This window comes from Bufo bufo, chromosome 4 (genome assembly GCF_905171765.1).
Source record: "Bufo bufo chromosome 4, aBufBuf1.1, whole genome shotgun sequence".
In the NCBI taxonomy this organism is placed as follows: Eukaryota; Metazoa; Chordata; class Amphibia; order Anura; family Bufonidae; genus Bufo; species Bufo bufo.
Window position 1 is genome coordinate 244675592 of NC_053392.1, and position 25305 is coordinate 244700896.

Genomic DNA, 25305 nt, shown 5'->3' on the forward strand with positions numbered 1-25305 from the left:
CAGGCGCAGTGGAGATGTCTGAGCAGGGAAGCGGTCAGACATTCACTGCGCATGCGCAGAACAGAGACGCGCACGGAGAGGATCGCATTCAGCAGGAGATGGGCGGGAGGGAGGGACGCGCTGGGCGGCGACAGTTTATGAAAGTAGACGGAGCCTCTAGGTGCTAATGACGCCCCCATAGCACCTAGAGGCTCATTAGCATATAGATTTAAGTTGTTATTTTAGCGAAACGGCTGCCCCAAAACCTATCATATTAGGATGGTTTGTTAGAGCAGACACTAGCGGATCGCTAGTGTCTGACACCTAAATATGTGATACTAAGTGATAGAAACCCTTTAACAGGCAGCCTGCTGGCCACAGGTTGACTGTTAATTTAGGTTCCTGGCGATTTGTTGGATACCTGTATACTTACCTGATTCTGTTCCCTGATGATCCTTTGCCTGCTCCTCCTGTACTGTGCATCCCTCCTGGTATTTTGACCTCGGCTTCCACCTGACTATTCTTTGCGGACTCCTGTTGTACTTCTCTACTCTCCTGGTATTTGACCCGGCTTTTCCTGACCATTCTTTGCTTATCCCTCTGTACTGCGTTGCCCTCTTGGTTTTGTCCCCGTCCGTTCACTATTCGTTATTTGTTTTGTTTGTCCTTCCCACACGTATCCTAAGTTAGGGACTGCCGTCCAGTTGTCCCCTGTCATCAGGACTCGTGTGGCAAGTAGGCAGGGCCAGGGGTGAGGGTGGAGCGCAGTGGTCACTATCCTCCCCCCTGTGTGTGTGTGTGGACGTGACCGTTACACCTCAGACAACCATTAGCACATGTATTTCTGCATGTGGTACTCATACTTAACACTGAATAAATCGAGATGTTTTGAACATTTTGTTTCCATTATTTTATCATTTGGATATCATTAACATGTCTATCAATCCTGTGATTTCTACAATTCCATGACTTTTCTTTCTTGGTGTTGAAATTTCAATGTTGAGGAATGTACTGTATATATGGTTGTATAAATAAAAAAGAACACTATAAAATGCAACCTGAATTGTGTTGAATGCCAGTTGTCCTTAAAAAATCGACTCTCCTGGAAAACTGTGCTCATTAAACAATCTATATTACTGTGTGGTATGTAACAAATAGATTTTTAGCAAACAAATACAGACAACGATGCATTTTAGCATTAGCCTCAGAATAGCCCTTTTATCTTGAAATGGGCACATTACACAACCCTATAAAGATCGCCTTACATACAGCAATATTTTCAGAGATTAGATAAAGATTGAATGCTATATACTCATCTGACAAACTGAAATGTATATAGCATTCACTAGCTGAACATTTTTGAGTTGAAGATAGATATTCTGGGGGAGATTTATCAAACTGGTGTAAAGTAGAACTGACTCAGTTGCCCATAGCAACCGATCAGATTCTACCTTTCATTTTTCACAGCTCCTTTGGAAAATGAAAGGTGAAATCTGGTTGCTATGGGCAACTAAGCCAGTTCTACTTTACACCAGTTTGATAAATCTCCCCCACTATTCTTTGCTTGGTAGAAAACACTTCTTTGTACCTTTTTAACTATACAGGGAGTGCAGAATTATTAGGCAAGTTGTATTTTTGAGGATTAATTATATTATTGAACAACAACCATGTTCTCAATGAACCCAAAAAACTCATTAATATCAAAGCTGAATATTTTTGGAAGTAGTTTTTAGTTTGTTTTTAGTTTTAGCTATTTTAGGGGGATATCTGTGTGTGCAGGTGACTATTACTGTGCATAATTATTAGGCAACTTAACAAAAAACAAATATATACCCATTTCAATTATTTATTTTTACCAGTGAAACCAATATAACATCTCAACATTCACAAATATACATTTCTGACATTAAGAAACAAAACAAAAACAAATCAGTGACCAATATAGCCACCTTTCTTTGCAAGGACACTCAAAAGCCTGCCATCCATGGATTCTGTCAGTGTTTTGATCTGTTCACCATCAACATTGCGTGCAGCAGCAACCACAGCCTCTCAGACACTGTTCAGAGAGGTGTACTGTTTTCCCTCCTTGTAAATCTCACATTTGATGATGGACCACAGGTTCTCAATGGGGTTCAGATCAGGTGAACAAGGAGGCCATGTCATTAGATTTTCTTCTTTTATACCCTTTCTTGCCAGCCACGCTGTGGAGTACTTGGACGCGTGTGATGGAGCATTGTCCTGCATGAAAATCATGTTTTTCTTGAAGGATGCAGACTTCTTCCTGTATTACTGCTTGAAGAAGGTGTCTTCCAGAAACTGGCAGTAGGACTGGGAGTTGAGTTTGACTCCATCCTCAACCCGAAAAGGCCCCACAAGCTCATCTTTGATGATACCAGCCCAAACCAGTACTCCACCTCCACCTTGCTGGCGTCTGAGTCGGACTGGAGCTCTCTGCCCTTTACCAATCCAGCCACGGGCCCATCCATCTGGCCCATCAAGACTCACTCTCATTTCATCAGTCCATAAAACCTTAGAAAAATCAGTCTTGAGATATTTCTTGGCCCAGTCTTGACGTTTCAGCTTGTGTGTCTTGTTCAGTGGTGGTCGTCTTTCAGCCTTTCTTACCTTGGCCATGTCTCTGAGTATTGCACACCTTGTGCTTTTGGGCACTCCAGTGATGTTGCAGCTCTGAAATATGGCCAAACTGGTGGCAAGTGGCATCTTGGCAGCTGCACGCTTGACTTTTCTCAGTTCATGGGCAGTTATTTTGCGCCTTGGTTTTTCCACACGCTTCTTGCGACCCTGTTGACTATTTTGAATGAAACGCTTGATTGTTCGATGATCACGCTTCAGAAGCTTTGCAATTTTAAGAGTGCTGCATCCCTCTGCAAGATATCTCACTATTTTTGACTTTTCTGAGCCTGTCAAGTCCTTCTTTTGACCCATTTTGCCAAAGGAAAGGAAGTTGCCTAATAATTATGCACACCTAATATAGGGTGTTGATGTCATTAGACCACACCCCTTCTCATTACAGAGATGCACATCACCTAATATGCTTAATTGGTAGTAGGCTTTCGAGCCTATACAGCTTGGAGTAAGACAACATGCATAAAGAGGATGATGTGGTCAAAATACTCATTTGCCTAATAATTCTGCACGCAGTGTACAGTTACCATATGATGTAATTGAATCTTTATATACCTGGTCAAGAATGAGGTCCACATGCCAGATTAATGGTAAAGACACACCTAGCGTCCACTACTTAGCTAACGTGTGGCTGCAGCGCCACCACAAATCACATCAACATGTAGCTTTACCGTTGTTTAATATTGATGAATGAATATTGTGTTTGAAGAGCCTCTTCCTCGGCCTATGACGTCACATTCTTTGGTCACATGGCCTAGATCCAGCTCAGTTCTATTCAAGTGAAAGGGCCTGAACTGCAATACAAGGCACAGCTACTATCCAGTGGATGGCGCTGTGCTTCATAAGCTGGCAGAAGGCAACGGTGCTTACTGAAGCATGGCAGCCTCCTCAAACAGCTGATTGGCGGGGGTGCCGGGAGTCAGACCCCTGCTAATCTGATATCGATGACCTATCCTGAGAACAGGTCATCAATAGTAAATAACCGCACCCTGTAAAGGTATATTCCTATATAGTTCATTTTCTGCAAAGCCACATGCTGTATATCAATAATTGAAATGTATAAACGGTTTGCATACAGTAATAGAGTAATCACTGAGAAAGTCTAACACATAAAATGTAATCTTTGTTATAGCCATTAAAACCCAAATGTATATCAACAAACAACAAATTAAAAATAGTCACACTTAAACGGGTTCTGCACTTAGTTTAAACTGATGATCTATCCTCTGGATAGATCATCAGCTTCTGATCGGCGGGGGTCCGACACCCGGGACCCCCGGCGATCAGCTGTTTGAGAAGGCAGCGGCGCTCCAGCAGCGCCGCGGCCTTCTTGCTGTTTACATCAGGCCTAGTGACGTCACGACTAGTATCACTGGCCTGTGCTCGGCTAAGCTCCGTTCCCTTGAATGGAGCTTAGCCCCGCCCAGGCCAGTTGATACAAGTCACTCGGCCAGCGGTAAATAGTGAGAAGGCCGCGGCGCTGCTGGAGCGCCGCTGCCTTCTCAAACAGCTGATCGGCTGGGGTCCCGGGTGTTGGATCCAGAGGATAGATCATCAGTTTAAACAAAGTGCAGAACCCCTTTAAAGGCATAGACCAAAGATAAATAGGCTCAGGGACCAACCAGGAAAGCTTATTACTAAGGCTTCATTCACATCACCGTTCAGCCTTTCCGTTCTCCTGCTCCGTTTAGGAACAGGAGAACGGAAAGGACGGAGAAGGCACATAACTGAGCCGAACGGAACCTAAGGACCCCATAGACTATAATAGAGTCCGTTATATTTTCTTTTCATTTTTATTTTTTCTTATTTTGGGTTGATGAATTACTAGTTTGCCATTGAGTCATGAACTCAATGGTCGGCCTACAGCTACCGTATTGTGTTTTTTCACTGAGCATTCTTCAAAATGTAGAACGAATACCAAATTCACATGGAACAACATGCCTATCTGATGAATTTGGCACATATCTAGTAAATGTTATGCCATTTTTTTCTTGAGGAAAGCTATAAACAAAATGACACTTTTTATATGGGTGCCCCACCACAAGCATGGCGTAATACAAAGATAATCCTGCCAATCTGACCACAATTACTGAAACAGCAGGTCATTGTTCCCATCTATTAGAACAATGCTATTGTTTCAGACGAATGGAAATTTGTTCTTGAAAATTATTGTCAGTCACTACTGATTATTTCCACAAGAACAGCATTCTTAGAAAGAGTGGAGTCAATGGCTTCCTTATGTCTGCACGTCTACTGTAATGGATGAATGTCTTTACCCACTAATTTGTGCTTGAACTACATAACGTACAGTAAATACTACTGACCTCTGCATTGTGTGGTTAGGCTTCTACATTCTGGGAAGAGGCAGACGGTGCATCTTCCACATTCTTGTTGACGAAGACTCTGTTCTTTAACAGCTCCTTCTAAAGCCTGTAGTGCTGTCTTAAGTGCAGCTTCTAGGATTAAGGTCCCCCTGTTAGAGAGAGCTGTGAAGAATACATCAACTAAGGAACATAATGGTTCAAAGCAAGTCATCATGCCATGAAGTTCAAAATTGTAGTCAGTATGAAGTAGGATGCATCGTTTCCAAAGTTACATGAAAGCATGACAGCTCTCCGATAAGCTGACGCACCACCAAGAATAAGGCTAGGGCTACATTGGGCGATCTTGGGCATGGCAGCTGTTGCAGGGCCAAGGATTGCAGTGTAGCAGTGCAGCCATTGAAATGAATGGGGTCGCAGCTCAACTTGCAAGTCTGCTGCACCAACGACCCCAGAATCACTAAAAATACAACACTGCTGGAATTTTTGGATTCTGAGGTCACGTTTGCACTGCAACCCCATTCAATACTATGTCTGCACTGCTGCACTGCATTCCTAGCTTTTGTGCCCAGGATTGCCATATAGCCCCAGACTTATTGAAAGAAAGCAATGTAAGCATTTTCTGACCAGGCACATGGTATTCTGAGTGGTACATGCTTATTGGCCTAGATCTACACTTACTGATTGGTAGATTCTCTTTCTAGGAAATGATGACAACAGTCTAGAAGCATGAAATCAGAAAAGTCCACACTTTTTCAGATGTTTCACCTGTTGCCCAGTACTCACCTTGCAGGACACTGGTTGGTAGTCTGTATTGCTCCTTACTCACTGGTGCACAGCAAATCAGCTGGGATGCAAGGTAGGAAGCAGAAAGCACTGTCCAGTATAGGAGCTGCATTTTATACTGGACAATTATCTTACAGGAAAAAGAATGAATTATTTCTCTCCGCCTTGGTTTTCAGATGTTTCTCCTTGTTTTGTGTCCACTATATGTGGCAGTGTGTTCCTCAGCATTGCTCTACTGTATATGTCCTGTGGTTGGTCTGCTCCCTCATAGACTGCTCACACCATTGACTCACTCTCTCTTTTACCTCTCGGCAGGCGATGTTCTGTTTGTGTGTTGTCACTCACCCCGCTGCTTTTGTCTCACTGCAGCCTCTTCTGAAGATGACAGTTAGACAATACACAGCATGGTTGGTGGAGCTGTATAGGTCCAGGACCACAGGAGGGGGTGGTGGGGCAGAAAGGACAGTTCCCAAGCGTTTTGATAAACTGCTCAATTCATTAATGCTTTGACACAGATGCCAGGACAGGAGGAGGCGGTGCGAGGGAGCGTGCAGGGTGGATGTGGTGAGAAAAGAGGGGGTTGTGTTCATTAGCACCAGGGTTGCTCTTAAGCCTCGCTACATCATCCTCTATTATGAACATTTGGTTAGACTGTACTGTAAATGCCCTCAGCCATGTAACGGTTTACCTAACGTAAACGTTATATACCACACAGCTGTGTACCTTCGGAGAACACAGGAAGGCACAATGTAAGGCCCTGTACGCTATGCTCCAATTCATCAGTAAAATTGAACATACAGTATGTATAGTGTGTAACACTACATATGAATACAGCTCAGTTTCTCTGGGAATTTCTGAAAATTGCTCAAACAATAGAGCCACAAATAGTTCATCCCCTGCTTAATACATACATACTAACATTTGCTCATCATAAGGCTGTGACATTCATCCTTGAAGATTTCTCAAAGTAGCCTTATAGAAGATACATTTTCACACCAAATTGTAACACTGGGATATTGCGGAATTCAGGATATTTGGAAATGTGTTCCGTTATACTAATATTACCTTTATTTACTACTTGTACCACGAATGGGTCAATGAATGCAACATATTGGCTCCCGTGAGTTTTGTTTCCTAGTATATTAAGGCACATATGAAATATTAGAGCAGGGTGCATTAAACAGAATTATTGCTAAGGTCAAAAAGAAAGTACAAAATGAAAATAGTATTGATTTTAAACGCAATAAAAACATCATTTTCCATTATGAAATAAAAAAGGAGGTATTGAAAGATCTGATTTATATATTAGAAATAAAGGCCTTAAAATTCATATATTTCAGATAAATTTTTCTGCCCATGGAAGCCCTTTATTAATTAATGGAAAAATAGAGGTTAATTATGTGACATCAGAAAAGACAAACAGGATGCTCCTAGAGAGGACCTGGCTACAACTAGCTGAGCTTGTGAAAGGAAAGAGGAAGAGACAGAAGGAAATTCGGGAAGGGGGTCATGGGTGCCAGCGTTGCCTGAATGGGAGCATTGTAGTCGGGAGAAGAGCGAGCGGCTCTATCAAAGCTGTGCCCTGCTGATCAGAAGAGAGCCGCTCCTCTTGATCATTTTCACGCTTTCATCTTTTCCAGTGAAATGATGTCGGTTCAGATCACTTTGGTCCACAGGCCGGAGCTTCTGAAACCAAACTAAAAACAGATAGATGAAGATGTAGGGAGGATAACAAATGAGGACAGGAGCATAGGCTGTGTAAAAGGGGAAAATACTCTCTGGCAATGTATGAAAGGCGATGTCCGCACAATGTAACTCCTGAGATAAATATAACACAATTATATCTGACAGCTGCTCACGTCAGTCACAACATATCTGTTAATAAGAGGTTTAAAATCCCATGCACCCATGTAGAGTTCTCCAGGAGGGATGGGTGTTCATGGATATTAAGATGACTTACGTGATTCATCTACAGCGACCCTCTTTCCTGTAGAACTGTGTATTATCAGGTACTTACCTGGCTCCAGAAACAGTGTACACAAATTTCATAGGGCCCCAAAGCAAAATTTTGTAAGGGCCCCCTGCACCACCCAGTCTGCTAGTACACATGCGTCAAACACTCTTAGGCATCATGGAATGCAAAGCGTGGGGCCCTGATTTCTGCCGAATTTTCATTTTGTTTTTGTTTTTTCATTAGAAGAAATGTTAATAAAAAAATTGTAATAAATAGAAGTTGCCCTTGGCCTCAACCATTTTATCCAACTTCTATGTGTTACAGGCACTTCAAAATATGGTGCTCGTTCTGTACAGCATATTTCTCAATGTATTTACACCAGACAACTGTTATAAATACATTGATAAATCTCCCCCCATACAGCTCTAAATCACTGCTTCACTTCAGAAAATATATTACAAAGTGGCTGCCTGCGGCCACCACTAGAGGGAGCTCAATATATAGGAATTTCTACAGTTACTGTAATAATCTCTTTGCACTGAGCTCCTCCTAGTGGCAGCTGCATGAAAATGCATCGTTTTCATGTTAGGAAGTTTAGCACAGGGTCCATCCTCGCTCCGGGCCCCATAGCAGTCGCGTGCCTCCATAGCAGGTATGCCACTTCCTAGGAATAAAAAAGTCATCAAATTTTTCCAAGTCAGTAACCAGAGAATAAGTGCAAGCAAAGCAAGTACTTCACGGTTCAAAAGTGAAAAGTAATCATGGTAGGCAGCAGTGAATATAAGGCAGATAGGCGTCAAGTAAGCAAGATCAAGAGGTCAATATCAAAAGGCAGGCAAGCAGGTGGGCAGTGTTAAATCCAACAGGGTAAAGGGATTGAATGTAACCTCAAATTTGGTCAGTATGGTAAGATTCAGCATTGCAAACTAATTATAAGACATGAGTCGTAAGGAGCCAGGTCACTCTAAGGGCTCACGCACACGTCCGTTGTTATTTTGCGGCCCGTTTTTCACTGATCCGTTGTTCCGTATCTGAGGCTTTTTTTTCTCTGATTTAAGTCATCTTCCATTCTGTTATTGCACAAAACATATCCGTATGGTTTCCGTATTTGATCAGTTTTTTGCGGATCGTATACAGAAACAGTAACTTATTAATCACCAAACACATGAGCAATATGGGCTGGGCATAGCATTTCTACAGTATGGATCCACAAAATACGCATGACATACGGATGTGTTCTGTGTGCGTTCCGTGTTTTTTGCAGACCCATTGGCTTGAGAGGGGCCTCGGACCGTGATTTGCGGACAATAATAGGACATGCACTACTTTTTTGCAGAATGGCCATGCGGACAAACGGAAACGGAATGCACATGGAGTAACTTCTGTATTTTCTACAGCCCCATTGAAGTGAATGGCTCCGCATTAGGATCCGCAAAAAAAAGGAATGGAAGCGGAAAGAAAATACGTTTCTGTGCATGAGCCCTAATACAGATCATAGGTTGGGTAAGTAAGAGGCACACAAATGAGCTAAGAGGTCATGATCTTGTATAGAGGTGCTATAACAGGCCCATGAGTTTACATAGTACATCTCATCTACTGAATGGCTGCACAGGTTTGTACGCTGAAATAAAGCTGTAAAGTCATGACCACTGGGGGTCCACTGCCTGTTGTCAGGCAAGATTCGTCCCTAGTAACAGAGACATGAAAGACGGCAGAGAGAAGTGGGGCGTGTCAGAGCTAGCTGAGCTACTGAGACTGATAAAAGCACTGCTTCTACACAGCTTTTGAAGATTATAGGAGTGTCCTGTGTGTCTATAAGTGTGATTTCCCCCTCCTTATCTGTTCTGGGAGCTTTTGAGCTGGAAACAAAACTAGTGGGAGGTAAGGGAAGTAAGGTCACAGCAGTACAATACTGGCAGAAGAGAGACACATCCTGCTTGTGAGAGAATTGCATCTAGATGTGCAGCTGAAACAGGAAATAATTAGACTGAAAGAGACATTAGGGAAGCGCAAAATACCTGTTCTTTCACAGCTACGATTGTACAAAGAAGCAAAGTCATTTTGCAAACTTTTTTTGAAAACTCAGGTATGCTTTAAAGGGCTTCTGTCACCCCACTAAAGTGATTTTTTTTTTTTGGGCTAGTTAAATTAGTTATATTGCGATATATGAAAATATAATGGTGTTACTTACTTTGATCCAGCAGTTTCTTCCAAAAACGAAGTTTTATAATATGTAAATTAGGTCTCTACCAGCAAGTAGGGCGGCTACTTGCTGGTAGCTGCTGCAGAAAACCGCCCCCTCGTCGTGTTGATTGACAGGGCCAGCCGGGATCTCCTCCTCCGGCCAGCCCTGTCGGCATTTCAAAAATCGCGCACCTGTGTTCATTCGGCGCAGGCGCTCTGAGATGAGGAGGCTCGTCTCCTCAGCACTTCCTCAGTGCGCCTGCGCCGATGACGTCTTCTATTTCGGTGATGTCATCGGCGCAGGCGCACTGAGGGAGTTCTGAGGTGGCGAGCCTCCTCATCTCAGAGCGCCTGCGCCGAATGAACACAGGCGCGCGATTTTTGAAATGCCGACAGGGCTGGCCGGAGGAGGAGATCCCGGCTGGCCCTGTCAATCAACACGACGAGGGGGCGGTTTTCTGCAGCAGCTACCAGCAAGTAGCCGCCCTACTTGCTGGTAGAGACCTAATTTACATATTATAAAACTTCGTTTTTGGAAGAAACTGCTGAATCAAAGTAAGTAACACCATTATATTTTCATATATCGCAATATAACTAATTTAACTAGCCCAAAAAAAAAAAATCACTTTAGTGGGGTGACAGAAGCCCTTTAAATCTGCATAAAATGCAATACAAAAGATCTGAGTCTTCAAAAACCATTCACGTGTTCTGCTGTAGATTGGAGGGCATGCTCATTTTCAAATCTACACATCTTAAACATGTAAACATTTTCTGAAAGTTTAATCAAGTTTGTGTTTCCATTTTTTCCCATCCGGATTGCACGAATGAGTCAGGATTCAGTCCAGATATATCCGGGCGGAAAAAACTCGACTAATGCAATCTGGATGGAAAAAAATGGAAACACTGAACTTAATCGCATACAAAACTGATTGAAATTGCATGAAAAAACATAATTTTTTTCACTGAAGGGACACATTCCATATGGCTCATGTGAAAGAGGCCTTAGTGTGCTGACGTCAATGGGGAAAAAAGCTGTGGGAAACTATATGACAATACACAGTACAAAACACTGCAACCAAATGTGAACTTGGCCTATATCTGTGTGTCACACCCCATCTAGTAAGTATGGGGGTGTGAAATGGCTGCTCATTGGATGTACCTTATATATGAATGAATTGCATTATTTCCTGGTCCTTTGAACATCTAATATCGTTCTTTTCTGTGTGCTCCACATAAACAGACAAATAATCAGGGCACTCCGGGGTACTGGGAGGTTCTGGCTGTACCACACAGAGAGGCACAGATGTGATGAAGCATGCTTCAATTTAGCAGGAGTATTCATACAATCCTTGATGATGTCATTCATGGAAGTGTATGTATAAAGGCTCAAAGTCCCAAGAATAACTAGCATATTGGTAGAACATGGATACCTGGGCCTACTAAGTAACGGGCAAAAACCAACAAGCAATCCTGACTCTCTGCTAACACAAACCCTTTTGTATACTAAAGGAAAGGGAAGTAAGTAGTTTCACACCTGCAGCTGTCCTCTCCCGCAGGCTGTACCAGCATAGAATGTCAGCAATCGGCTGCACAAAAACCATTGCGTGCAGCGTTTTTTCCTCCGGCCGATTCACAGAATATTTGCCGGATAGCGGCCGGATCTCTCCTGGACCCCATTATAGTCAATAGGGCCCAGCAGGCAGCCAGGGTTCACATTACTGTTTCGTTTTCCATTCTTCTGATCTGTTAGAAGAACAGAAAAATGTAATAAAAAAATTTAAACAATCATTTTTTTGGAAAATCTGTTGTGCTCATTTTGCATCTGTTTTTTTCAGTTCCGTCAGATTTGTTATTTTTTGACGAGAGAAAAATTCCTTCTCACAGGACTCTTCCTCCCGTCTAAAATAATGGATCTCAGCCGGAACTGACAGAAACAGATGTAAAATGAGCGCAACAGATGCTCAAAATAAAGGATTCGAAAAACTGAAAAATAAACGGTGATGTGAACCCGGCTTTACCCAAAGGCCGAGTTCACACGAACGTGTGTGACCCGTGCCTGTGCTGCGGCCCGCAAATAGCGGGCCGCAATGCACGATCGCCGGCCGTAGGTCAGCCGCATCGGATCGCGGACCCATTCACTTTAATGGGTCCGCGATCCGGCCGTTCCGCTAAAAGATAGGACTTGTTCTATCTTTTAGCGGAACGGAAGTACGGGACGTAACCCCACGGAGGCACTCCGTAGTGCTTCCGAGGGGTCCCGTCCCGTGCGGCCGTTCCGCGATTCCGGATTTGCGGACCCATTGAAGTGAATGGGTCCGTATCCGTGATGCGGAATTCACACGGAACTGTGGCCGTGTATTGCGGCCCACGATTTGCGGGCCGCAATACGGCCACAGATCACACACGTTCGTGTGAACTTAGCCTAAGTCTGCATGCATATGATTGTATTTTTCATCTGTGTGACCCATTCATTTCTAGAGGGCCATGCACACATCAGTGATTTTTGCGGATCCAAGTAGCCATTGTGTAAATTATAGAATATGTCCTAGTCTGGTCCGTATTACAGAGAAAGATAGCTATTTCTATTAATGGGAGTGAGAAAAATGTGGACTACACATGAAAGGTATCTGCAGTTTGCAGAAGTGTGGTTTGTGGACAGAGGAACGGATACGGTTGTATGCTTGAAGCCTAACGGTCCATTCACACGTCCGTAACATGTTTTGTGGATCCACGGATCCGCAAAACACGGACACGGCAATGTGCGTTCCGCATTTTGCGGACCGCACATCGCCGGCACTAATAGAATATGCCTATTCTTGTCCGCAATTGCGGTCAAGAATAGGACATGTTCTATTTTTTGGGGGGAATGGAAATTCGGACCCGGAAGTGCGGCCCCATAGGAATGCATGGGTCCGCAATTCTGTTCTGCAAAATGCGGACGTGTGAATGGTGCTTTAGACAGTGTAAACCACCACTTAGGCTACTTTCACACTCGCGTTTGGTGTGGGTCCATCATGTATCTGCACAGACGGATCTGTTCAGATAATACAACCGTCTGCATCCGTTCAGAACGGATCCGTTTGTATTATCATTAAAATAACCATGACGGATCCGTCTTGAACACCATTGAAAGTCATTGTGCCATAGAAAACGGATTCGTCCCCATTGACTTACATTATGTTTGGCTCAGTTTCGTCAGATGGACACCAAAACGCTGCAGGCAGTGTTTTGGTGTCCACCTCCAAAGCGGAATGGAGACAGATCGGAGGCAAACTGATGCATTCTGAGCAGATCCTTTTCCATTCAGAATGCATTAGGACCGCTTGTGAGAGCCCTGAACGGATCTCAAAAACGTAAAGCCAAAACGCCAGTGTGAAATTAGTGGCAAGATTTTGGTGCACACTAGTGCATTTTAAATCACAACTGTTTTATTAAAGGCCCCTGTACACTGCCCAATGTTTGAACACTCGTTAGCGATAATCCGCTGGTGTAAGGCCTCATGCACATGAACATTTTTTTTCCGTTAACGTTCAGTTTTTTGCGTTCCGTATACGGAATGGGTCCGCAAAAAAAAACCTGAATGTACTCCGTATGCATTCCGCTTCCGTAGTTCCATTCCGTTCAAAGATAGAACATGTCCTATTATTGTCCGCATAACGGACACGGATAGTACTGTTCTATTAAGGGCCAGATGTTCCGTTCTGCAAAAAACGAAATGCACACGGATGTCATCCGTATTTTTGCTGCATGTAAATGCAGTAGTCTCCTTTACTGACGAGCAAGCAATCGTCTGCTCCATTGAGCTATGTAAAGGGGACTTAGGGCTCTTTCACACTTGCATTGTCCGGATCCGGCGTGTACTCCACTTGCGGGAATTACACTCCGGATCCGGAAAAACGCAAGTGTACTGAAAGCATTTGAAGACGGAACCGTCTTCAAAATGCTTTCAGTGTTACTATGGCAGCCAGGACGCTATTAAAGTCCTGGTTGCCATAGTAGGAGCGGGGAGCGGGGGAGAGGTATACTTACAGTCCGCGCGGCTCCCGGGGCGCTCCAGAATGACGTCAGAGCGCCCCATGCGCATGGATGACGTTTCCAATGCGATCACATGATCCATGCGCTTGGGGCGCCCTGACGTCACTCTGGAGCGCCCGGGGAGCCGCACGGACGGTAAGTATACTGCTCCCCCGCTCCCCACTACACTTTACCATGGCTGCCAGGACTTTAGCGTCTTGGCAGCCATGGTTACCATTCAGAAAAAGCTAAATGTCGGCTCCGGCAATGTGCCGAAACGACGTTTAGCTTAAGGCCGGATCCGAATCAATGCCTTTCAATGGGCATTAATTCCGGATCCGGCCTTGCGGCAAGTGTTCCGGATTTTTGGCCGGAGCAAAAAGCGCAGCATGCTGCGGTATTTTCTCCGGCCAAAAAACGTTCCGTTCCGGAACTGAAGACATCCTGATGCATCCTGAACGGATTTCACTCCATTCAGAATGCATGGGGATAATCCTGATCAGGATTCTTCCGGCATAGAGCCCCGACGACGGAACTCTATGCCGGAAGAAAAGAACGCAGGATATGACGCATATATTGCCGTCATATCACTAGAATATGCCACCAGTGTTTAATAGAGGTTGTACTTGATCCTATCTCTAGAATGGAGTCCACAAAATGAAGGAGAGTGGACCGTGCATGTGCGACCGCCGTCCATTCATTTCTCTGGTGCATTTAGCTTAGTAAATCTCCCTCATTGTATAGCAAGAGGAGATATGCTTCAAAGAGAACCTTGAAATGAGAAAGCCCTGAGGGGTGTGATGGCAGTTTACATTAATTTAGGCTGGTGCATCATGATCATCTTGTCACACAACCAATGATTACTGGGTGGCACTGCAGCCATTGTACCCAGCAGATCTGCACCGTGACTCACAAGTTGCTGCGACCGTGCCCCTAGAATCACAAAAAATACAGCACTCTTGGGCATTCCCTTGTATGCATTCAGTCATCTCTTATTGTTACTAGCAGACATGAACAATCAGGTTTGTATGTATAAAATAATTAAGGGCTCATTTACACGGCCGTTGCACCTCCGTTGCCTCCGGTGTCCGCATACAGGTGGGTCCGCAATACACGGGGCACCGGCCGTGTGCATTCCGCATCACGGATGCGGCCCCATTCACTTGCTCTATATTTTTGCAGAATGGACATATCGCGAACCCATTTAAGTGAATGGGTCCGCGACCCACATGCGGCTGGCCCACGGTCGGTGCCTGTGCATTGTGGACCGCAATTTGTGTGAACGTTTGTGTGAACAAGCTTTAAATCTGAATATTCCTACTGTCCATGCTATAAGACCGCATTACGCCTATTTTTCCATCTACAGTGCTGCACGTATGATCAGTTTTTTATTGGGGCTGATAAACACATGTAATAAAACACCTTCATGGCAGTTTTCATTCTGAACACGGGGCTAAATGTGTACAGTATATCTGCACATTTCCAATGAAAAGCCAAGTAATGACTGAATAATCCAATGATAGACCTAAGTCATAACCGCATACTGTAGGTACCCAAATATAAATAATAAAAATAGTCTTATGAAGTATAGAGGACCAGGCTGTGTCACTCACTTATCCATGAGGGCATAAAGCTGCCAAAACAGAAGTCTGGATGTCTGACAGAAGGCTGTGGGAGACAACGGGAGGGGTGTATGGGGGAGAGACATCAGGGATAGCGTCCTGCATGTACATAGTCCTACAATGAATGACAATGCCGTAACCTCCTCCCAACACACTTCTTGCACTCATACAATGACCTCTGAAGAATGACTCAACGTCCCCACCTCCTGGAAGAACGGAGAACACCCCACTATTCTACTTAAAGGGGTTGTCCGAGTTATGAAAAAAATATATATAGCACTGTAAATCTGATAGGCAGCAATATATAACTGAGCTAAGCAAGTTTAAGGTAAAAAAAAAATTATATTTCCTTATTTCCCTGGTTCTCTTCTGGCCCTTTGTTTACCTGCCATAACAACAATCTCTGCCCCTCCCATTGCTGAGAGACATGTCTGCCTGCTGGGAGACTCAGCAGCATGTTGTATTTGTAGGACTACAAGTCCCAGCTGTACAATGATACTGCTGATACACACAGGATCTTCCCCCTACCTGCACTTGTGCAGAACTCCTCTAGTCTGTGAGCTCCTGTGCCCAGCATTTGTGCTCGGATCGGCTAAGCCTATACTCCACCCCCCCAACCTAGAAGCAGCAGAGTTATGCCGGAACTGCTTATCGAAGGGTAGCCTAAAGGGGGCTACCCCAATGATGAGACCTGAAAGAAGGGAGGGCTCCTGGGTGGGTTGAAATCGTTCGAACCGACAAGTGGGGGGAGGAGGGCCAGGTTTAAATAGTGAACGCCCCGCCTCCCCTCACACAAATGCGGCACTCTTAATTGCCTACCACTTGTGCTCGGATCGGCTCATGCTGAGAGGGTACCCTACCTAAGCCTATACTCCACCCCCCCAACCTAGAAGCAGCAGAGTTATGCCGGAACTGCTTATCGAAGGGTAGCCTAAAGGGGCCAAAAGAACCATGCATAGGAGTTAGAAAACTTGATAACAGAAACTACAGACCAAAACTCGAAAGCCAATGATATTTCGTATAAGGATCCGGGATATTGCGCATGGAACACGCGGAACTGCGACGACCCAACCGTTTGATGACATGTACTGGCACCTTATGCATGGACGCCGCCGCTGCCGCGCCCATGCGGAAGGAATGTCCTGTGATCCAGCGAGGACCGACCCCTGAACCTGTCAACTAACCTGAAAGTATGTAAGAAAGGCCGCGGTGGTTAGCCGGGCATTGCCTAGTTCGAGTACGGGAGAACATGCCGCTTGGACTAAATACTACGCAGCCAAGCCTCCAAGGCCTGCACCGGACACCATCTGCTGTCCGTGGGAAAGTATCTGACCGCCACTAGTAGCCCCGGCCGTGACGTCTTGGACGAGGCCAAGGTGAGGACATAGATGGACCCGCGCCGGATGAGCTGACCTTTCCGCAGGCACCCAGCCAGCGTATTGGTGCCCATGAGCTCGCCTGACCTGAGGAATCCATGGAAGGCCAGGTACAAGGCTGTTTCTACCAGAGCGCTAACCTGTGGCCCGAACGGTTTGCCCCTGCAGTTTGCCTGTCACGGCCTGAACAAGCTACCGGTAAATGGCTGACGCCCATGTCGTTTCACAACAGACATCTTGCGCAAACCCTTCAACGCCGCTTTGATCGGGTGGGCGGAGAAGAGTGACGGTAGGTCCGGATGTAGCCTGTACCAATGGTGCTGAATACCTGCCATGTATAGTTAACAATGGTATAGGACAGGTTTAATTGAGAGTGGCAAAAACCCTGACAAAGCCCAATAGGTGAGTGATAGGCCCCCTTTTTTTTTTTTTTTTTTATCTCCATGCGTGAGAGACTCTAATGGCGGAGTCCTGTGTGTAAACCTAAAGCGGAGAAGCCATGCGTGAGAGACTAATGGCGGAGTCATATGTGTAAAACTAAAACGGAGAAGCTCTGCGTGAGGGACTCTAATCGCGGAGTCATATGTGTAAAACTAAAACGGAGAAGCTCTGCGTGAGGGACTCTAATGGCGGAGTCATATGTGTAAAACTAAAACGGAGAAGCCATGCGTGAGAGACTCAGATGGCGGAGTCATTTGTGTAACCTAAAACGGAGAAGCCATGCGTGAGAGACTCTAATGGCGGAGTCATATGTGTAAACCTAAAACGGAGCAGCCATGCGTGAGAGATTCTAATGACGGAGTCATATGTGCCAACCTAAAACGGAGAAGCCAGGCGTGAGAGACTAATGGCGGACTCGTATGTGTAAAACTCACATTGAGAAGCCATGCGTGAGAGACTCTAATGGCGGAGTCATATGTGTAACCTAAAACGGAGAAGCCATGCGTGAGAGACTCTAATGGCGGAGTCATATGTGTAACCTAAAACGGGGAAGCCATGCGTGAGAGACTCTAATGGCGGAGTCATATGTGTAAACCTAAAACGGAGAAGCCATGCGTGAGAGACTCAGATGGCGGAGTCATATGTGTAACCTAAAACGGGGAAGCCATGCGTGAGACTCTAATGGCGGAGACATATGTGTGAACCTAAACGGAGAAGCCATGCGTGAGAGACTAATGGCGGAGTCATATGTGTAACCTAAAACGGAGAAGCCATGCGTGAGAGACTCTAATGGCGAAGTCATATGTGTAAACCTAAAACGGAGCAGCCATGCGTGAGAGATTCTAATGGCGGAGTCATATGTGCCAACCTAAAACGGAGAAGCCAGGCGTGAGAGACTAATGGCGGAGTCGTATGTGTAAAACTCACACGGAGAAGCCATGCGTGAGAGACTCTAATGGCGGAGTCATATGTGTAACCTAAAACGGGGAAGCCATGCGTGAGAGACTCTAATGGCGGAGTCATATGTGTAACCTAAAACGGAGAAGCCATGCGTGAGAGACTCTAATGGCGGAGTCATAAGTGTAAACCTAAAACGGAGAAGCCATGCGTGAGAGACTCTAATGGCAGATCCGTATGTGTAAAACTAACACGGAGAAGCCATGCTTGAGAGACTCAGATGGCGGAGTCATATGTGTAAACCTAAAACGGAGAAGCCATGCGTGAGAGACTCAAAAATGTATTATTTTTTATTTATATATATATATATATATATATATATATTTTTTTATTTTTTTTATTTCACTATCAACCACTTAAGCAGCTCTCGTATGGGCACAGCTCTGAGTACGAGCATGAAGAGCATGGTATAACGCAGATCACCTGCACGGACTAACTAACATCCTGTGCCTAAATAACCCCTTTGGAACCTAATGTACGGCCGGCAGCAGGAAGCCAGCCACCGCCTATGATCTGCTCCCCCTGACCGAGCCTAGTACTCCTTCCCCTGATCCCTGCCTACCTAACGGCACGGCGGCCCGTGCCAGACTTTATTGAAGATGAGGAGCCTTACCCCCCAGCCGCGTGGGGAGCTCACGCTGCTCCCTGGCAGAATGCACCAGTGCGGGGGAGCCCCCCTCCTCAGCTAGGGCCGACCCACCGCCGGCTGGACACTCGTACCACGTGGGGAGCAGCGCCACTCCCTGGCAATGTGCACCGGATCAGAGGGAGCCCTTCCTTTACCGTGGGCCCCGGCCCCCGCTGGTTTGAACCGTGTGCCGTGTGAGGAGCCGCACAGCTCCCTGGCATTGTGCGCCGGTGCGGGAGTGCCCCCCCTCACCTAGGGGCTGGTTATTGTGACTGGAACCCACTGGGAGACTGAAGCCTAACTGGACCTACCTGTGACCGTGAAGGCTGACCTCCCAGGCCATGGCTGACCCACGTGCGTAGTCGTGACGCAACTACCCGTAGATGCCCACCCAGTGCCTGTAGTTAACGGGAGTGCGACCGAGTCTGTGGATGTGACCGACTAGCCCCTGTAGTCGTGAGGGGACCCTACATCGAGAGTAGCGGTAACGGACCATCGCCTGTAGACGTGGTAGTATTACCTCATGAGTCTGTTGACATGAGACTAATGCCTGCAGTCGTGGCCGGTCTTAATAATGAGTCTGTAGTTGTAACTGATTTGTGCTTGCAGTCGTGGCAGGGCTTTAGAGCGGGTCTGTAGTCGTGACAGACTGATGCCTGCAGTCGTGGCAGGACTTTATAACGAGTCTGTAGTCGTGACAGACTGATGCCTGCAGTCGTGGCAGGGCTTTATAACGGGTCTGTAGTCGTGACAGACTGATGCCTGCAGTCGTGGCAGGACTTTATAACGAGTCTGTAGTCGTGACAGACTGATGCCTGCAGTCGTGGCAGGGCTTTATAACGGGTCTGTAGTCGTGACAGACTGTTGCCTGCAGTCGAGGCAGGGCTTTAGAGCGGGTCTGTAGTCGTGACAGACTGATGCCTGCAGTCGTGGCAGGGCTTTATAAGGAGTCTGTAGTCGTGACAGACCTGGCAAAGCAACATTCCTATCTATACCATTATTATTATTTTTTCTTTTTTTTTTTTTTCTTTTCCCCCCCACCAAAGGCCACGACTGTAGGCGCCACCCTGTAAGAGATGCGCCAGAGGCCTGGACATAATAGTCCACCATCCCCCGTCCCCCAAGCCTATGCAGGAGAAAAGAGGGGGTTGGCCCCCGCATGCACCACCCCTGACTCACCTGGCGGCCATGACAGCCACGAACCCCACAGTATCGTAAGTTAGCCCACCACCTGTGGACCTGAACAACCAAGAACAGACGTGTGAGTGAGCACACGCCAGCTGGGCGACACTTCACTCATGCCACCGCTCCCTAGCTAACCACCGGATTATTGTGACTGCGCCCGAACCAACCCCCTGACTGACCGTATGGGCTTACGGGCGGCCCGGCTGCGTGCGCAAAGTGACGTGGCCAGCCCCCCTCCTTGAAGCCCTCTTTATATTTGATCCTTGAACATATTCCAAATATATTTTTTATACTCCTGCCTTAGTACCTAGCCACTGTGCCTGAGCAGAGGAGCCCTGCACCTGGACTGCAGTACCAGTATGGGCCTGTAGGTGTCGACCATCCCCCGCCCTCTCTCAAGCCAGGACCTGCTGGAGCGCAGCAAGCCAGTGATTCCCTTCTAGGTTAGAATTAACCATTGAAATCATAACTTGTTATACAGTGCACATGTCTGAGTATCTGCTTATCTTGTCTTGCCTGAGTTTGGCGCAGTAAAGAAGACGAGTTTATTCTGCAGCGGATTCCTAGACATGACTGAAAGTCACATAAGCATGTCCACCTTCACTGCCTCGCTAATTGTAATTACCAGGAGAACGTGCATCAGGATCGGCTGTGAGGGATTTGCGCTCCGCCATGTGGAACATTGCATCCCGTGCCCACCGCTATCGACTATTTGTACAGGGAAAGCCGCGGCGTATTAATCGCCTATAGGTTTCGGCTTCCCTCCCCTGATCCTGCAGCTGGACCTCCGCTTACTGATTGCAGCTAATGAATAGATCCCTGTGTGAGCGGACGGCGTTTTCCTCTACGGCGGAACGTTCTGATACGGGAGTGAGTGATATATAACGCTGCGTCGTGGAGCCGACGGCCGGCGTGACCGATGCTCAGGGTATGCGAGCGGACGTCGTGACCCGTCGCTGCTGAGCCACAGGTGAGGGGTGCCTGCCTGGGGGACGCTGCATGTGGGAGCGGGGGTGCTTAGCGCAGGGCCTGGAGCGGATCGGGGTGACTGTCTCGGGGTGCCGGAAGCGATCGGGAGTGCGGGCAGTCTCCAGTGCAGCTGGGGACCGGCGGCACGCTCGGCAGCCCCACATGTTATACATAGCGAGACGGGTGTGCAAGCCACCCTGCCTACCTAATCACCGTAGCGACGAGCTCGACGCAGCCGATCCCCCGATCCTCCAGTGACGCATGCCCTTCTCTGGCAACAACCCACAAGCCGATTCGAAATCGTTCGAACCGACAAGTGGGGGGAGGAGGGCCAGGTTTAAATAGTGAACGCCCCGCCTCCCCTCACACAAATGCGGCACTCTTAATTGCCTACCACTTGTCTCCTCACTGCCTGCAGCTACTCAGTAAAGCCCTGAGTCTGTGCAGCTGAAGGGGTTAAGAATCCAGGGAGAGAGCAGATGGCAGTGAAGGGGGGGGGGGGGGCGTGGCCAGCACAGTGACCTCTCCTGTACAGACACACATCTGCTCTTTCAGGCTTGTGCAGGAATCATCATCAGAGCAGGGAGAGAGGCTGACATCACAGGTCATGTGACCCTCAGTGAAATCTGAGAAACCAGCAACTGGAGATAAAGTGAGTGAATTATAAAGTCCTTTCATTTGCCTAGTTAGAAACATACAAAGAAAAAATTAATAAATCGGGCAACCCCTTTAAGGCACTTTGATTCATGTGAGCCTCCCATTTAAAGGGGTTATCCCATGACTAATGTAAAAAATGAAAATCAGACATCATACAGAACATGACAATCTCGTTCTAACAAAGCTAGAACCAGCCCTGTATCTCACATGGATGCAGAGATCTCCACATTCATTGCTCTGCTAGATTTATATTAAACTGGCAGCTCAGGGAATCATAGAAACATAGAATGTGTCGGCAGATGAGAACCATGTGGCCCATCTAGTCTGCCCAATATACTGAGTACTATGGATAGCCCCTGGCCCTATCTTATATGAAGGATGGCCTTATGCCTATCCCATGCATGCTTAAACTCCTTCACTGTATTTGCAGCTACCACTTCTGCAGGAAGGCTATTCCATGCATCCACTACTCTCTCAGTAAAGTAATACTTCCTGATATTACTTGCGAGAGCCCGCTAGTGTCTTTTCTGCTGCAGCTAAGGGGCGTGTCCATTCGGCTGGAGCTCTCTCCTTATCACAACTCAGGAGACAGTTGAAGGATGAAACTGAGCATGTGCACCCATCTCAGTGAACCGGACAAAGAAATGAGAAAAAGAACAGAGCAAATGGAGCTATACAGATACATTTTATTGAATAACTTAGTGGTTATGTTAAATGTTTAATTACATGCAATTACAAAAGTATTCAGATTCAGGTGCTGGTTTGAAAACTGTAAAATATTTTTTGTGGGACATCCCCTTTAAAGGGGTTTTCTGAGATTTAGATAATGATGACCTATGCTCAGGACTCCTCGCAGCTTATCACTTAGGCCACATGACCGTTGAAAGTGACCTAGAAAGAGGCTGCAGTGTTCACCAAAGTGCTGCAGTCTCTTCAAACAGCTGATTGACGGGAGTGTTGGACCCCTACCAATCTAATATCGATGACCTATTATCCTGAGCACAGGTCATCAATATCTGAATCTCAGAAAAAACCCTTTAATGAACTGTATAGGAAGGATTTTAAGTACAGCAGAATAAGGCTACATGCACACGACCGTTGTGTGTTTTGCCGTCCACAAATCGCGGATCCGCAAAACACGGATTTTTGCAATTTGCGGAACGGCACGGACAGCCTTTAATATAACTGCCTATTTTATATTAAGGCAGGAGACTCCATTATGCTTTAAGATCTTTCTTTTTCACTTCCATACAGTTTCCTTTACTAACCTTACCTCCATAGCGACATCAGAGTTTGCTTTCACTTTACCTCACCGCTCTGTTCTTTCCAGTGCACGTGCGCCGGTTGGTCCTCAGCCTGCACGCCCCTTTTTCTCCCACTGTTTCAGTCAGATGAGCTCTGCAGTCCTGTCAGCTACACCGCTCCTCAACTACTCTGAGTGCAATATCCTTTTCAATGCCTTAATATCTGTGTGTTTCTGATTTTTCATTATATATATTTGTATTCGGGTCGTCTATGCGTGTGAGACCTACCTACCTACTTCTAAAGCAGTAGAGGTGTGCCGAGACTGCTGTACGGAGGGTAGGCTAAAGGGGCCCACCCCCAAAGAGTTGTTGTAATAATGGGATTGGGAGGGTGGGACAAACGAGCTGACGCTGGTGAGGATAGAGGGGGGAAGGCAGAGCCTTATAAACGCTAAACCCCGCCTCCCCTCATACAAACACAGCAAATATACATTTGCTTATCACTTGTATTCGGGTCGTCTATGCGTGTGAGACCTACCTACCTACTTCTAAAGCAGTAGAGGTGTGCCGAGACTGCTGTACGGAGGGTAGGCTAAAGGGGCCAAAAATCACAAACATAGGTTAAATGTTATATGTTTATTTATAATTACAAAACTAGATTACTGAAGGCACTAGACATTTCAACCTGCGGGTTTGGTATATACCGGGCATAACAAGCCGATTTCCACCTGCCTAGCTTCTTAATTACATGTACCGGGACATTGTGCTTAGATGCAGCGGAGGCCGCCCCGATGCGCATAGAATGCCCCGTAATCGAGCTGGGGTCGACACCAATGTTCCTCAACAAAATACGGATAAACTTGAGGAAATTTGTGCAACTCAAAGGAGCAGAACCTAACCTAAGGAGAGGTGCCTCACCGGGGGTTTCTTTAATAAACTGTAACCACTCTCGAATGGTTTTCACAGGACACCATTTATTACCAGTAGTAAAGTATTTAACTTTAGTCAGCTGTCCTGGGCGTGTCGTCTTTGTAGAGGTTAGCGTAAGAATGTAACAAGACCCGTCCCAAGAGAGCTGACTCTTCCTCAGATAATTTTTACAGCTCGCGGCGCAGGTGAATTCGCCTGGTCTGAGGAAACCATAGAAAGCCAGATACATGGTTGTCTTTATCAGTAAGCTAGTATATTCACCAAAAGGATATCCTTGCAACATATCAGATAAGGACCTGAACATCTTCCCCGTAAATGGCTGCCGGGAAGGACGGGTGACAGCAGAGCCTTTCTGTATACCCCTCAGTAACATTATGATAGGATGCGCAGAAAACAATGATGGTAGATGAGGATGCTTCAAATACAAATGATGTTGTATACCGGCCAGATATGACTTAATAGTACTGTAAGACAGCTTCAGGTGTGAGTGGCAAAATGCACCAAATGCCAGTAGATAAGATATATATCCTGCTCCACCTGACGGGTGCGTTCTCTTAAAGTTACAGAATGACACCCAAGCTTTCTTATACATCCTCAGGGTGTTATCGGACAGTGATCTAGTCATAAGAGACCTAGCAGTGGCAAGGTGAGCCGCTAGTCCATCACCAATTGGTTGAACTCGGGAATGGTTGCCGGTGTGTGGTCTGCCTGTGGAGAGACCTGAAAGAAGAGCGACAGGTTACCCCTAGATAAAGCATCCGCCGCTACGTTAGCTTGCCCCTTAATGTGATCAAATATAATATGGAAATTATATTGAAGTGATAACCAAACGAGTCTCCTCACAAATGACATAATCTGAGCAGAGGCTGATCTACCCTTAGTGAGTATATCTACTAAGGCCTCATTATCTGTCAGGAAGAGCACTGACTGATTCCTCCATAGTGGACCCCACACCCGAGCTGCCGCCACCAGCGGGTATATCTCGAATAATGAGGAACACCTGGTGAAGCCCTCCAACCTGACCACCTCCGCTGGCCATTGATCTGCCATCCACCTATGACCGAAAATAGCTGCAAAGCCTACTAGGGATGAGGCATCCGTATGGACTACTGGAGATTTACTTGAAACTGACGGAACAAATAACGATATGCCGTTCCACTGTGACAGGAACTCATCCCACATAACTAAATCTGCCATCGCATTCTGATCTATGACTACCAGGCTATCTTGATCGTGAGCATGTTTCAAGAGCTTCAACAGTCTAGCGATAAACGACCTGCCTTGTGGAATAATGCGTGTAGCGAAGTTAAGCATACCAAGCAGTGACTGGAGATCTGCTTTGGTGACAGTCCTGACGCGTGCTAACCTATGAACTGCTTCCTTAACTCTAATCAATTTGTCCTGCGGGAGAC

General features: G+C 46.2%; 1 protein-coding gene across 6 annotated transcripts in view; it reads right to left on the bottom strand.

Moving 5' to 3' along the window:
• The window catches only part of PRSS56 (serine protease 56), a 67122-nt gene extending 44071 nt beyond the window's left edge, over nucleotides 1–23051 (bottom strand). Inside the window, exons 1-2 of one of the 6 annotated variants that reach the window (XM_040428430.1) lie at nucleotides 22993–23051; nucleotides 4950–5111 (exon numbers count right to left, since the gene is read on the bottom strand). Coding sequence is in view for 4 of the 6 variants with exons in the window: in XM_040428428.1 (XP_040284362.1) it covers nucleotides 4950–5111; nucleotides 5733–5844 (274 nt within the window). In the remaining 2 variants the exon portion in view is untranslated. Of the gene's footprint in view, nucleotides 1–4949; nucleotides 5112–5732; nucleotides 7010–15497; nucleotides 15612–22992 lie in introns of those variants that run through there. The other 5 variants (XM_040428426.1, XM_040428427.1, XM_040428428.1 and 2 more) reach the window with 5 other exon arrangements.
• Between the last annotated feature and the right edge of the window lie 2254 nt (nucleotides 23052–25305).